Source organism: Alligator mississippiensis, chromosome 1 (assembly GCF_030867095.1).
Source record: "Alligator mississippiensis isolate rAllMis1 chromosome 1, rAllMis1, whole genome shotgun sequence".
Lineage (NCBI taxonomy): Eukaryota > Metazoa > Chordata > Crocodylia > Alligatoridae > Alligator > Alligator mississippiensis.
The window spans coordinates 158,883,640-158,899,865 of record NC_081824.1 but is presented as its reverse complement, the minus strand read 5'-3'; the positions used below and the strand labels follow the sequence as shown (position 1 = coordinate 158,899,865).

General features: G+C 40.1%; 1 protein-coding gene across 4 annotated transcripts in view; it reads left to right on the top strand.

The window, feature by feature from the left end:
- Nucleotides 1–16,226, top strand: part of PLD5 (phospholipase D family member 5) — a 316,921-nt gene that overhangs the window by 180,653 nt on the left and 120,042 nt on the right. For all 4 annotated transcript variants that reach the window (XM_019500651.2, XM_019500652.2, XM_019500654.2 and 1 more), the window contains one exon: nt 454–622. In XM_019500651.2, coding sequence (XP_019356196.1) covers nt 454–622 — 169 coding nt within the window. The remainder of the gene's footprint in view (nt 1–453; nt 623–16,226) is intronic.

Sequence of the window (16,226 nt, the reverse complement as noted above, 5' to 3'; positions counted from 1 at the left end):
TCCTGAAAAGGCAGTTATATGTGCATCGTTCTAAGGGGAGTATCAGTGTCACTTGAGAGGGAGAAAAGGAAGGGAAAGAGAGTACTGGTGATAGGGTAAAGAGACCAGTTTAATTTCCTTCCATAACATCTTCAGGGAAAATACACTCATCCGTCTTGTGTTATACAAATTAAATACCTGTTTCTACATTGCAGGTTTCAGGAACCTCATTTGTTGTACTGCATTAAAATTGTTCTATTCTGCATGTACTGTATGGACATTAAGGGCCTGATGCTGAAAAGTGGAATGTATAGCAATTAGTGACTTCACAGAGTTGCAGGATTGTAGGTTTTGAAGTACATCTTAGATCAGGCCTGAAGACCCCTAAATGAACATGACTTTGGCAAAAAATGGAGAATAAAAAGGGTAAGTAGCTTTGCTAAATGTTTTTATTTTTTCTCTATCTTTTCTCAGGGTTGTTCTTGTGGAAAATATTCCTGAAGGTATCAACTATTCAGACAGTGCACCATCCCATTTGTCTCTTTTCCAAGGCTGGATGAATTTGCTTAATATGGCTGAAAAATCTGTTGACATAGTATCTTCCCAATGGGACCTCAATCACACTCATCCATTTGCATGCCAGGTAGGTTTTAGTCTAAAATATCACCCCTTTTTCAGTCTTGTTTTGTATTTTAATGCTTATGTTCTGTCTTTTAAAAGCTGTGGAGCTTTTGCTTACATGAGCTTTTTGTCTAAATAACATGATAAAAATTACTCCCTAATTATGAGACTTATTAGCATGTTGAATACTGTTTTAAAAGAAGTGGTAAATTTAAAATAAAATTTGAAAAAAAAATATTTTGGACTACAGAACATTTCCAAGGACATAATAAAAGGACTGGTATTTGAATATTATTGTTTGTAAAGCCTTCAGACTTGTGCCTGCATTAAAGCACCTATAATTCTGGCATGTCCCCAAATCCAGTTACTTGTGCATCTAACTACTCCATTTATATCAGAAATCATATAGAGGAGAAGCTATTCAGATTTTTTTTTATTGTGGTCAGAACAAGTATTCAGAATTGCTACAATAAGAAAGAACATGTTTCATTTTTTAACAAAAGGTCTTCCCTAATGCAGAAAAAGATACACATGCATTATTCCTTATGCTTCATTAACAAACATTGAGCATAAAAGAGGGATTTTCTGGGATATATGGCAGGGGTTGGTCTCACCCTGAACTGAAATCTCTTAGAAACTTTCACAGAATTCTCATTTTCCCATGCATACTTTATACAATAGGGATCTTTGGTGAAACAGAGGCAGTTCATGTAAATGACAGAAAATAGAGAGGAAAGCAAAAGTATGTGGGAAACTGTGTCCATTGCTAGGAATCCATTTTGCCCACAGTCCCATCTGCATCTAGTTCCATGGACATGATGAAGTAAGAATGCTATTTATGGGATAATAAATCCAATGATTAGTATTTTAAACAAATGAAATCTAGTGTTTTAGAGGGCCAGTGTTTTCAGTCATGAAATGGGCTCTTGTCCTTCCCAAAAGAAGTGTAGAACCCCAGTAGGACTACATATAATTCCATTCCTTCCAAAAGAAATAATCATATGTTACCCTAAAATGTGAGTTTAAATGTTCACTTAAATGAGTAAAAAACTGTGGTGAGCAGCCAGGGAAAGAATTTAGTCCACACTGTGCACATTTACATGAGATGCTGTAATGCGCAGAGGTCTATTCTACTGTGCGTTAGTGCATCACAACAAAAACCATGCTAATGCACAGTAGAATTAGTCTACTATGCATTAAGGATCACCAAAAAAATATTCACCTTTGCTACTGGGCATTAGTGTGGGCTAATGCACATTTATGTAGTACCTCATATTAGAGGTGCTAAACTTGATGTGCAGTAGCAAAGGCTCATTAATTAATGTGTAGATGCACACACTTTCTTTTAGGCATATATAAATTGGAACGTGGCTGTTGAGTAAATTTATTGAACATCAAAATATTGAGATTTTCCAAGGTGTAAATATTCATCTAAGCTTTATTTAAATTCCTTTCCTAAGATTTTCAAACCTATGCATAATCACTGAAACAGATGAATTCAAAGAATGACCCAGATATTCATAGCTCTTGATATGTACATTAATTTTTATAGAGAAATTTTCACCTAAGAAAGTTCAACATGTCATTTACTTCTGAACCAGCAGAGCTTAGCAAATCCCAAATAGGAAGTGAAAATAGCAAACTAAAAGTTTGGGGCTTCAGCAGTTAAGGATCATTCATTATGGTATATTCAGATAGAAAAGTGAAAAATACAAGCCACTGTAACATGAGTATTATGTATGTTGTAGGTAAAATTGCAGATGGGGAAAGAGGATTTGCTCTTTCACTCCTAATGCAAAGTTGAAAGAAACTATGGTAAATGTACTTTTCATAATGTTCAGCTCCATTTATTTATTTCTGCCTGCCGGAAGGTTTATATCAACAAGAAATTACTTCCATTAAACACTGCAAAAAGAACCCCTGCCACTTTCCCAGCTGCACAGCAAAGTGGACTGAGCAGTCAGTAGTCCTTTTTAGCAATCTAGCCTTTTCATTTCAAGGGATGGGTACCTTTTTTGGCCAGTCTACATGCTGCAAAAGCCTTAGAGAGATGGATTCCAATCATGATGTTATTACCTTCCCAAAACATAGACATACCTTAATGCATGAAAGAAGGAAAAATGTGTGGAATTAAATTATCTTCTGTATTTCCTTGTGGGGGAGGCAGTAGCTTAACTAGGGCAGGGCAAGGGGGCACCCATTCTGGATGCTAACTGTGAGGGGGCACCAAGATCCCCTTGCCCCCTCATCAGGAGTCTTTGCCATGGCAAGGGAAGCTCTGTGCTGGCCATAGATGCCAAATAGGGAAGCACTGCACCAGTCAGTGTATCAGTGGGGGGTTAACTGAAAGGAGCAGAAAGGTGCTCTATTCCCTTCCTCCCCATTCCTTGCCCCCGCCCCCTCCTCGCCCCCACCCCCAGCCTTTGCAGTAGCAGGGGATACCCTGTGCAGCCTCTGCCCAGCCACTGGAGTTGGCAGTGCAGTGCCACACCAAACTTTGTATCTGTGGGGAAGGAGTTAGTGGGGTGAGCAGAATGGTGTTCCCCCATGTCCAACCCTGGACACTCAGTGAGTGCCCTAAGTCCCTGGGGGGAGGTCAAACTTTCTTTGCTTATAGAAGAATCATTGTTTGAAGAGTTTGTAATTTTTTATAATTGCAGTCTAATAATTCAGAAAAATAGTGTGCTCAAGTATTTGCAAGTTTGGCTAAAGGAAATCTTGCTCAGAAATACACAAAAGAAGAAGAAGAAAAAGGAGGATTAAAGGACCAGAAGAAAAAAAAAGCCAAATAAATGAGATGTTGTTTGTGTTTTATTTGTTTTGTAGGGATGCATTTCCAGTTAGGTCCTTGTTCCATTAGAAAAAGAGACAGAATGGGAATTTTCCTAAAGACTCAAACTCCATTACAAAACTGGGCATAGCATAGTTTCTGATGCTTACAGCATCCTGAAATGCAAGCCCTTTCACGGGAACTTTTTGAGAAATGGGGTTTTGGTTTGGTTTGGTTGAAGAAAAATATCTGAGGAAGGTAGAGTACTTTTTCTTGTTTTGCTGCCATAATGCTTAGTTAATTTTTTTCTTTCAGGATGCATGCAGTGTAGGTTGCTGTTAGATTTGTCTTTATTTTGGCTTATGCCAATATAGTCACACACAGACACCCTTTCTCTTGTGTTTGTATAAATCTAAATAAGAAATTCCTACTGTCTCATCAAGGTCAAGCATGTTGTACTCTTTAGCTGTAAAAACAGCACTCTACAATATTTAGTACTGGTACGGTCTGTAGGCTTTTTAAGTACAGAAATTCAAATGGACAAATATCTGTGTGATGAAACATTATGTATATTTTTCTATTCCCTCTGCATTCATTCACTTATCAGAGAGCCACTTTTTGGGGGAGGAGAATGGGCCTGTATTGGCGATTTTATGTTGTCATTTTTTAAGATCAGAATAGGTACCCTGGGAGGATACAAAAGATTGTGGTCTGTTTCCAAAACCTATACACCTGAATAATTTTCAGTTAAAAAAAGTAACCCCAAATCGAGAGAGAGAGAGAGAGGTGTTTCATTTTAATCATGGAAAAATGTGGATTTGAGGTTACTTTTTTTTAACCGAAAATTGGGGATTTTTTAAAATCAGAGAAAACCAGGATCCCTAGACATGAATTCTTCCCATGACCAGCTTAGGTTCCATGGGACCAGGGACATAAAACTTTCAGGGGTAGGTTCGAACTGATTCACAGTGCTGAGTGGGGCAAATTTAGAATCAAGCCATTTTTTTTCTCTCAGAATCTATTTCCTCTATTCTTCCTATTGCCCTGTTTGTGTGCCTTGTGGTGGCTTGCTTATGAACTGAAGAACAGTGATTCTTGACTATGAAAATTGCCCATTTTTGTGGTTTAATTGAGTCACACTTTACATGCACAGGGGTTTTTTTTTGCGATTTAAATGAGTTTATTATATTGAAAACTAAACCACAACTCCATGTAGTTTAGTGTGCAGCGTAGCTATGTGTACCATTGCAGCCTTTAATCTGACAGCTCGCCCCCCAGCTGTGGGAGAGGCAGGCTGATGGCAGAGCCTGCCTGTGACCCAGGGGGTGAGCTGCCAGGGACCCTGAGCTTTGGGGGACCCCAGTCCTTCCCTCCATGGCAGTGGCACCCCCTGGGACCACCCAGGTGGAGGCAGCCCCTAGCCCAATCCAACTGTTCCCTGAGCCTGAGCTGCGGCAGCCCTTGGCCCACTAGCAGCCTGCCCAGGCAGCCCCAGGGGGTGCTGCCATTATGGAGGGAAGGATCAGGGCCCTCCATAGCTCAGGGGCTGCTTGACCCACCAGCAGCTTGCCCCCCAGCTGTAAGAGAGGCAGGCAGGCTTTGTGAAGAAAAAGAAAAGGATTGGGCCCCATAACAGTGGCAGAAGGCCCTAAATTTCAATGGTGGGCTTTTAATCATCACAATTAAATACCCACCATTTCAATTTAGGGGCTAAACCCCCATCATGTGTACAAACAGCCAGTGCTAATGAAGCTGGAAGATGTTTGGATGACACTTAAGGATCATATAAAGTCTGCATTCCCAATAAATCTTCACCCTTGACAATGACTTCACTCATTAGAAAGCATTTTAAAAGATACTGTTCAGTTCCAGCAAACAACACTGGCATTCAGTGGAAGGTCAGCATTTTATATAGGTGGCACCATCTACTGTTACATGATAATTAACTGACTCTGATGGTACAGCTTTTCCTGGCTGGGTTTTTCGTTCAACAGAAACTAAAAAAACTGGGGAACAGGTAAAGTCATGCTGTTTGCAGCCATTTTCAAGGGAATAAAATAGCTGTTCTTGAGTCTGGATCTGTTGTGCAAGCCCTGGGATTGAATAATTTGATGTACAGATTTCCCTGCAGATCCTCAGATTTCCTGTCTCAGCTGACTGTTTTTCTAGCTCAGTAATGAAGTTTCCAAGGGTAATTCTCTCAAAGTATTTCATCACCTGTGCCAACATGCACCTATCTCATGTATTGCCTTTTATTTAGGCTCAAGGTATACCTGAAAAATATGTTAGGAACATGTTCTGCTTCAGAAAAACACAAATATTGGTGGGCACATCTACACGTGCACTTTAATGAGCAGTTGCCTATTTTACTACACATGAAAGTGTCATGTAAAAAAAATATAGTTACACAAATGTGCAGTAAAATAGGCTACTGCATATTAAGTGTCATTTTAAAAACATGCAGTTTTGGTACTGCATATTAGGGCAGCCTAATGCACATTTATTTAGTACCTCACATTGGAGGTACCAAGTTTAATGTGCATTTGGAAAATTTAATGCACATGTAGACATCCCAGTAACTACCACTAAATCCTCACAATAACCACCCACATGCAACAGCGAAGACTATAGGTGATGTCATCTTCCTCAAAACACAGCCCAGAAGAAGCAGTCCTCTCCTTGAAAATCCTCTTTGGATATGATGGGCCTGCTCAGAACATAATTTATTAAGACATGTGTGGGTATAGGACATAAACACAATGATGGGTTTTAGAGTGAAAGGCAGCAAATGGGCTAAATTAACTTTAGTGTCCTCAAATACCTGGAATTTATTTTGGTCTAGTTCAATGACCTTTAAATAAACCAGTAATCAAGATTTTTTTTTAATCTTGAGCATAACCCCAAGGTTTCAACCAACCTCTGATTCCTTTCTCCCCTTCCAAACAGACACAAAATGAAAGGTCCCTCCACCTGTGAAGGCCTGTATTCTTTCCTTTTTCTTCCATGGCAATCAGTCCCACCAGACCCCTCCTGGGTCTGATGATTACCTTTTGGAGCTGGCCACCTTTGAGTCTCTTGTGTATATTGAGCACCCACTGCAAGTTGTAACAAAATTAGAAACTCTTGAAAATCTTTTTTAAATCCTACCATGATTCTAGATTAGTTGCCAAGATGCTTTGAGATAGGAAAAACACAAATCAATTAAACAAGAATAATCTCTGCTTAATGCCTTGTCAATTGTGCTCTGAGAGAAGAATTTCTTTCCCAAAATGGTAGTTGGTCAGTCAGGCTTGCAGCATCTTGGTAACAAACTATACTTGCATGCCAAGGAAGTGACAGCCCACTGATAACCAAAAAATGAGGTACTGAGTCAGCTAGGCTAGTCTGAAGTCAGGCCGAAGGCAAAGTAGAGATGCATCTGATAGACTAGCTAAACAAAATATACAGAGAGCATGACCTTCCATGAACTTAAGCTCACATCATCAGATGCTGTGAAAGGACAGGGTAGAGCAGTGTCTAAAGTGTAGTGAGTGATTTGAACACAAAAAAATGGGAAGGGAGAGAGAGAGAGAAAGGGGAAGGGGAGGGAGGCAGTGCTGGGAAATGTAAATAAGCAAGGAACCTATAGGAACAAAGGGGTCATAAAAATTAATCCAGGTAATAGGATAAGAACCTGTAGTCACTGTCTGTGAATAATTTATTTTTCTTCAATTTACCATTCAAACTGGTTTTTAAGAAGTTGCTGTCTGAGAACAGCAATCCTGAGATAAGTGATGGAGTGTCCAAGGAGGATAAAGTACTCTGGTAAAGGCCTTTGAGACTTTCTGCAGCTGATGTCAGATCAGTGGCCCTTCATTTTTACACGTAGAGGTCACATTGTCCACCTGATGTAGACAGCACATGGACCTTGTAAGCAGGTGATGACACATATGATGTTGATAAAGTTGCAGGCAAATGAACCTTGGATGTACTCCTTATTATTCAGCCCAGTGATGATGTGGTTTGTATTGATGCTGGGGCAAAGCAGGCATTTGGGTCTGTTGCAAGGCCTGGTGCCTCGATGAGGATGGGAGTTATAGTCTGTTACTTTAGAGAGATTCTTTGGGGGCAGGGGGTGTCTGTAATCCAGGACAGGTTTGTTCCCCATGGCTACATGATAAAATGAGATGGCCATCATTTTCCAGGAGGGGTTGAGGGTCAATAATATTGTGTCTATGGTATTCATGCTGGGGGCTATAGGTCACAACCAGAAAGATTCTGCTGTCCTTGCCTCAGGGTTGGTATTGTAGTAGGTTGGAGCAAGTCTGATTCTTGGTTGATTTGTGTAGCTATCATTTTGGGATTGTATTGTGATTGTAGGAATCCCTGCTCCAGTTCCTGAAAGTGTGCATTATGGTTGGTGGGATTGGAGCAGATAGAGTTGTAACATAGAGCTTGACTGTAGATGATGGTTCTAGTGGTTTGCTTAGCTAAAAGCTGGTGGTGTGAAGGTAGCTGTGGAAGCTGTGCCAGTTTTTGATACAGTATGCAGGTGATATGGTCACTGAAAACCTTTACTGTAGTGTCTAGGAAATGAATCTGCCAGATGGAGTATTTCAGAATTAGTTTGATGGAGACATGGATGTTGTTAAAGTCCTGGTGAGATTTCTCTAGAAATTTCTTTTCATGTGTCTGTATTATGAGGGTGTCATTGATAGAGCTGCATTATACCAGGGGGAAGAGAGTGCAGTTGCAGAGAAAATAGACTTTAAGGTCCGCCATAAATATGTTGGCATATTAAGGGGCCATACGTGTGCCTTTTGTTTATAGGTATAGTGAGTCCCCAAATCTGAAATAGCTGTGTATGAGGACAAAGACGGAGGGTATCATGGAAAGAGAGCATTTTTCTCATTAAGGTTAATGCTCTTTAATGGCTTGTAATCCATCCTCATGGGGGATGCTAGTATACAGAGATATGACATCCATAGTAACTCTTATCGTGTTTGCTGGCAGGTTGTCAATGGAACCCAGTGTCTTTATGAAATTTGTGGTGTCTTTCAAAGAGCTGGCAGCTCCAGTGGCTTATGGGAATAGGATAAGAGTCAACATAGTCAGAAACTCTCTCCATGGTGGTACCAATGTCAGAGCCAATGATGCGTCCTGGGTTGCCAGGTGTGCGGATATTGGGTAATATGTAAAATTGTCTGGCCGGAGCTCCCAGGAGGTATAAGCAGCAGTCCTCTTCTGTGTCTCCAGAGATAGATCCTTTAAGAGTCTATTTAGTTTCTCTGATATTGTGCCACGGGGTCCTCTGTCAGGAGTTTGTAATCTCCATGTTGGAAAATTGTCTCCTGACTTCCTGTGTGTACACTGTTTTGCCAATGACAACAACCGCCTCCCCACGTTATCAGCCTGTTTATGTTAATGCTGGGAGGTTTTTTAAGGCTGAGTATGACTCCATTCCACAGGACTTGGGTCATAACATCAATATTGTTGCTTTTAGACAATCTCTGACTTAGCACACAGGTGAACACAATTTATATAATATTTAGAATGGGGCTGCCACCTTCAGATTGAGTCCAAGAATTGCCCTTCTTCTTGTGTTGTGCGAGGGTCTAGTCTGTGGCAGGTTGAACATTGTATGGTTCCTTATCACGGAAATATTCCCTCAGCCTTGGGTATTGGAAAAAAGCCTCAAGGTCTCCTTACAGCCGCATCATATTGAGTTGTGTAGTATGGCAGAAAGACAAACCATGGGATAGTACGGACACCTCAGTCAGGCTGAGAGTGAGGTTATATAGGTTGATGACACTACTGTGGATTCTTAATGTTGGAGTATGCACACTTGGAAAGTTTTGTTTCTTCTTTAAGGAATGAAGGTGTTTTTGATAGGCTGTATGGCTAGATGCAGACATCTCCTCATGATAAATGGCTGTTATGTCTGGGTGATTCTGTATTCTTCCAGTTCCGCAGTTCTGATGTTGTTTGGTTCCTGTTTGCTATGTGGAAGACTGATGAGGTGGTTCCTCTATTTCTCAGAGTGAAACATATTGTGATAATAGGCTGTGTGGTATGTAGAACAGAGTGGATTAGTCACCTGGAATCTCTTGGTTATGATATTCATTTGCTTTCATCTTGTCAAAAAGAAGACATCTGAGTGTACCTGAGCAAGTTCCTTGTGTAGATTAATTGCAGTCCATTTCATTAGGATGAGCGTGGTGCCATCTATGAGTAGAGAGTGGTAGTTAACCATATTAGTCTGAAGTCAGATAAAAGGCAGGCTAAATAGGCACATTACTAGCTAACTGAATAAAATATACAGGAAAACCTCATCAGTTAAAAATGGAGGGGACCAAAAAAACCTGACTGAAATAAATGGGTTCAAATTATCCAAATTACTATCCTGTATTTATTATATGCAACCACTGTCCAGTATAATCTTTCTCACAATTTCTTAAAGAAAGAGTATATTGTAATCTGCTTGACCATGTTCTTATATTAGTCATGGGTGAGTTTGCTGATTGCTTTTCCCCCATAGTCTCCATTAATCCATCATCCAGCATTGTCTTTCACCATGGAATCAAGAACTGGGAGTGCGACACATGCCTCCTTCCATTGCACATGTGCTTGCTCAGACTCCAGTTCCTCATTTTCTTTTGCCTCTTTGTTTTCTACTGCATCTTCCTTCACAGCAACTTGTCCTTTTACTGTTTCCTCCTGCAAAAGTTGACACCTTATCATCAGCGCTGACAAACTCTTGGAAATTGGTGGGGCAATCCATTTCTTTCCAATGCTCAGCGCAGTCAGGATTGTCTTGCTCAAACTCATTTTCTTCTGCAGCTTGGGTACCAAAGCTGCCCTTTGCAAAGCAGTTTGCGATGATGTGGGCTGGAACTTTTCCCCATGCAATGATCACATTACTCATAGCTTTGAGTATATTCCATATTTGTGGATCTTTTCCATTCCTGGAAACCTCCCACAGAAGATAACACACCAGTTGTTCTAATATGCCATCTTAATGTGGTATATTATCCCATGATCTAGGGACTGCATGTAGCTTGTGGTGCTTGGTGGGAGAAAGAGCACGCACATATGCTTCAAATCTAATCTTTCACAATGGTGGGTGGCACAATTATCAATTAGTAAATGCACATTTTGATTTTGGCATGCCATTCTCCATTTAAATTGGAGCAGCCACTCGCAAAACAACTTAATTGTCATCCATGCATTTTTGTTGGTTCTCTTCTGGCATGGCAACTGTTTCACCCCTTTCACACACTGGGGATTTTCAAACTTCCCCACCACTAATGGCTGTAAGTTCTCACTACTGTTGGCATTCCAGCAGAGTAATATGGTGAGCCATTTTTTTGCTTTTCTTCCCACCATAATACATTTCTCTCCAGTGCCAGTGCCCTTTCAGACTGTAGGTTGTAAAAAAGTCCCATTTTATCAGCAATGACTGTGTCCTTTGGCATGTATTTGTCTAGAACTGGCTTCACAATTTTACACTAATGTTGTGCAGCCACAACATCAATGGAAGAGGCTTAGCTGCTTACATAAAGCAAAAATATGTTGTCATGATGGAGCCAAGCATTAGAACACTGAAAGGTGATTCCTAGCTTCAACTCAATATTGTCTGCTTTCTCTTTAATTAGCAGCCTAGATATTGGGATATTATTTGCCCTCATATCACAAAACCACTCAAATAGTTCAGTTTCTAAATCTGAACGCTTTGCCCCTTGGATTCTTTTCTTTATCCTGGTTTTGTGTCCTTCCACTCCCATCTTCTCTATTGAATCACAATTCTTCAAATAGGTTGAAAGTGCAGGAAGAGGAACACAATGCTCTTTAGCAATTTTTGTTTTGGATTTCACTTTCTTATCCACTTTCTTATCCACTTTCAACTTATGTGAAATTGTTAACTTGTACTTCCTCTTGGTTGCCGTGATGCTCATCCTTGCTTGACTCACACATGACTGAAAGCAATATGTACAGTTCAACCAAAGTAAAAGTACCAACACATTATTGAGCAGTGGCAGGGACTATGCTATGCATGGCATACAAGGCTGTGTGCTAGAAAAGAACACATAATAACTCCATCTCTGCAGACTAATACTGCAGTGTTATCTATACAGTATTACTGTATTTCAAAGTAAACAAATTAGTTTTCATGGATTTATGGTCCAAAGGACCAGAAAAGAGTTTCAGATTTCAAAGATGCAATATTTTGAATTATCCGTACCATAAGTCATAAGAAAACCTATCTTTTTAGCTGGGGAGAGACAATAGCATCCAAGTATCCAATGCTTTGAACTATCCAGAACTGAACTAATCAGGTTTTTCTGTATAGGAAACATAGGTTTTGTGAACTTAAGCTTACTTCATCAGATGCTGTGAAAAAACAAGCATAGAGTAGTGTATAAAGTGGAATGAGTGATTTGAATAGAAAAGGTAGGAAGGGAAGGAGAGGAAGGGGCCACGGGGGAGGGCGGCAGTACTGGGAGAGACAAGCAAAGAACCGAGAGGAACAAAGGGGTCACAAAAGCTAATGCACCTAATGGGATAAGAATCCATAACCATAAACCACAGAATGGCAAGTGCTTGTCCTTAGGGCTTAGGTACAGCAATGAAGAGACTCCTCCCCTTCTCCCTTCCCAGTCAAAGCTAGACCTTCACATGTTTTCTGATGGGGATGACTCTCATCAGTAGGGATTCTAGTTTTCTCTGTTTAAAAATTCAAAATTCTCTGATGAAGCCCCCCAAATTCACTGATTAAAACCCCCAAATCTGTGTTTTTCTGCAATTAAAATGAAACACTATATATATAGGTACCAGTTGAACACCATGTTTTATATTTACCATTTTAAAGCAGTTAGGAGGCCTAGCAGTGCCTCAATCATTCTAATAAAATAAATGCTAAATACTTATATATTTTGGCATTTGATTTTGTTTTTCTTATAGTGGAAAATCAGAGCTCCTCCTGCCCCCATCACTCACTAGTATACAGGTCCACCTGCAGCTGTCTTCCCTGCTTCTTTGCGGTGCTGAACAGCCCTGATATGCTGATTCCCTGTCCCTGCCCATGCTGGTGCTCCTCACTCCCAACCCGCAACTCCCCATCACAACTGGTGCCCCTCACTCCTGACCCACAGCCACCTGCCCCAATCCAGCCCTGCTGGAGGGGGACCCCCTACCTCACTTGACCCTGCACAGCTTTGTGGCTAATCTGGTGGCACCAGGGGCTGGCACCATGCTCTCAGGGGCAGAGGAATGGCAGCCAGGAGATGCTGCACTAGTACTCTCTGTGCCCCCCTAACAGCTGGAGCGCTTGGTGTCTGGGGGGTGGGGGGGCATGTGCCCTCCTATACTGCCCTACGTTTCGCCTATGAAATCTGCCAGCCTGCCTGGAGGATCAGGAATGGAGCTGTTGAGTTTCTTAATTTTACAATAAGCGGTAGTAGCTACACTTAGTATTTTTTTCTATTTGCTACAAACTGCTGTCAGTATGTTATTTTTTAATGATACTTTATAGATGTACTCATGAGCTTGGCTGTAGAAAAAGTTTTTAAGACATTAATGCCATTAAACAGAATACATTTACAAAAAGAAATAGGAGTTATGTTCTTTGTTTTTCAGACAAACAAAACTGCCAGTGCTGTCAAAACTTGAGGCACCTAAGTTGCTGAAGGGAAAATAATTTAGTGTAGAGTACTTCTTTAATTCATTTAATGTTCTTTTTCTCAGTTCTATTTTTTTTAATGAAAAGTATATGCTTATAATAACAGCTGACAAATGGTATTTATCAAACGTCTTTGCAATCTTTTATTTTCTATAGTAGTAATTATTCTGATCACGCATCCATTTGCTGTGACATCTATAATTTGGATTTATATTTTTAGGTATATAGGAATTCAGAGCCATAATTATTATGAGCATGACAATGTATTCATGTGAAACGTACTCTGTTATGCCACACTGCAATTGTCAGCAGATTGCTTGAAACAGCACTGTGTAAAATGCAAGAAAATATTATCAAGATAGACATCTGCCTTAATAGGATAGGATATCCTAAACATCCTAATATTATAAGTATCATAAATCATAAATAGAATATATAATAATGTACGTTCATAGTGCCTGGTATAGTACCTGATTTCTTTTTAATTGTCACAAGATAAATCTGAAGTGATTTTTTGAATGCTGTCACAAAATCTCACAGCAGCCTGATAATGTGTCTCAGAGAAAATACTGAGTGACAGCATGAGGGCTCTTATTAGACAGAAACATTTCCAATCTGGTGACAGCAGTGACAAAACTCTTCCGACCTTCTGTCCTGTCTTTTTTTTATAGAATAATAACTGTAAAATTGCAGATAAACATGGCATGAAGTGTAGAAACTAGGTTACAGATCAATTTTGGATAAATAGAAGCCAAGATAGTTTAACCAATCAAGGAAGTATTTGTGATATTTTACATAGTTACTACTACAGCATGTAAGAGGCTTTTAAACATAGAAGTTCAGTATTTTTATAGTTGTTTTAAGAGTCTAATGTCCAGGGCTGTGTGGGGATTTGAGTGGCTGCCACGAGCATAGGAAAATCTTTTCAGTAGTGTAAGTGTGCAGTGGTACATCTCTCACAGTTTTTAGCACTATTATTCAGAATGTATCCATATGACTGTTTTTGTCTGGCTGTAGCATACCCTTTGTTGGCACCATGACCTCAAGTGTTTCAAAATTTTTGTTTGTATTTAACATTCTGTTAATTGAGTTAAAATGTATTTGATTGTTTTTGTTAATTGAATTAATCTCAATATTTTACAACTTAAGATCACAAGCAATATGTTTCAACAAAAAACTTGGTCATTTTAGGTCTATAAGTAAAAAGTGTTGCTTAGGGGTGTCAGAAGAGAAGTGTGCTTTTCCCAAGCTTCAGTAGTAGTCAGTCAAGATCCAGAAGTATAATCTGAACATCCTTAGGATGACGTACATGTTTAACCTAATGCTTACCAAGGGTATTGCTACATGTTACACTTTAGTATATGTTATATTTAGGTCCTAGTAAGAATTAAGACCACTTAGAAAGTTTTTTGAGCAATCATGTTTTAATGCTTATTATGATCTAAATATAGATGTAAGTATAGACTGTAGTACAGCACTTGCATCTGCATGTAGCTCTGGTGCAATCCCAGGGTTGAAACCAAAAATCAGCTCATATTTGGTCTCAGCTCAGGGATTACACTGAGCTGGTTTAAAGATCCAATGCAGTGCATGGGCATGGCATGAGAGCCAGTCCTAGTCCCCACACCTGACAGGAGCTGGTTTGAGGCTCCAGCTTGGTGGGGGGGCTGGGAGTGACACCAGCATGGCACAGGAGCTGGTCCCAGACCCTATACTGCACTGAAGCCTTGAATCAGCAAAACTCTGGGGTGTGTGGGAGAACCTGGAGGTGGCGGAGTAGGGGAGAGAGAGAGAGCTATCATTCTTCCCCACCACACCAGAGACCCTTGATTGTAGAACAGTCTGACAACAACTCAGCATAGAAAAGACCTACCTTTACTATGCTATGATGGCACTTAGTACTTGCTTCCCTGCTTCAATGTTTAGACAGGAATGTAAGCAGAGTTAAAACATACTAAGTGTCATGTGTAACTATATCCCAAGTGCAATTAAAATGTATGCAGGCATGTGTTCAAGTAGTTTAGCACATGTTTAAGTGTCCTCCTAGTATTGCAAAGTTGTTCCTTTCAGGTGAAGGTTATTTCCTAACACTACATTACAAAGATTTGCAAATGTTGAAAGTAAACTTGTGACACTATTGTTAGAGCTACTAAGGGAAAAGGGTCTCTTCCACACTCCACTGAAAACAAAGGAAAGGCCCATTGATTCGACTGGGGATTTAATCAAGCCTTTAATCCATAGGGGATAATGAGGAGTGGTCATCCCTGTATGTAGGGCCATTTTGTTACTTCAGAATAGGGATAGGGGAGGAGATAAGCACCCTAGAGTAGTGTGAAAACAGGTTAGGAACTACTTAGAAAAGCTGGATGTTTTCAAGTTGGCTGGGCCAAATGGGATGCATGGTAGGATACTGAAGGAATTGGCTATGGTAATTTCTGAACCATTGGCTATCATCATTGAGAATTTGTGGAGGTCAGGTGAGGTCCCGGATGACTGGAAAAAAGACAAGCATAGTGCCCATCTTTAACAAAGGGAAGGAGGATCCTGGGAATTACAGACCAGTTAGTCTGATTTTAGTACCAGGCATGATAATAGAGCATTTCATCAAGAATCTGTTTCTGAGCACTTAGAGGAGAAAAACTGATCATGAACAGCCAGAATGGATTTATCAAGAGCAAGTTATGCTTGACCCACTCGATTTCTTCTTACAACAAAATGAGGGATTGCGTGCATGAATGTAGAGAAGTGAATGTGATATATCTTGACTTCAGCAAGGCTTTTGTCATAGTCTCCCATGATATTCTCACTAGTAAGCTAAGTAATTGCAGACTAGGCAAAAGTATTGCAAGGTTGATGCACAATTGGTTGGATGATTGTGCTCGATGAGCTCAGTGTCTAGTTGGGCGGACATATCAAATGAAGGAGGTATCAACCCCCGGGTTTTTGAGGGGTGTGTCCTGGGTCTCACTTTGCTAAATATCTTCATTAATGATCCAGAGAAAGGCTTCGAGTGAAAACGTAGTCAATTTGCACATGACACCAAGTCGAGTGAAATTGGTCTTCCTTTTAGGCTTCATTTTACCTTATACACAGTTCAAATGTACCATGAAGATAGACCCTACCCGAGTCAGTTGTCTTAAACCACTACTTCTGTACATATTTTATTTTATTTTTTAAGTCAAAACACAGTTAGCTCCT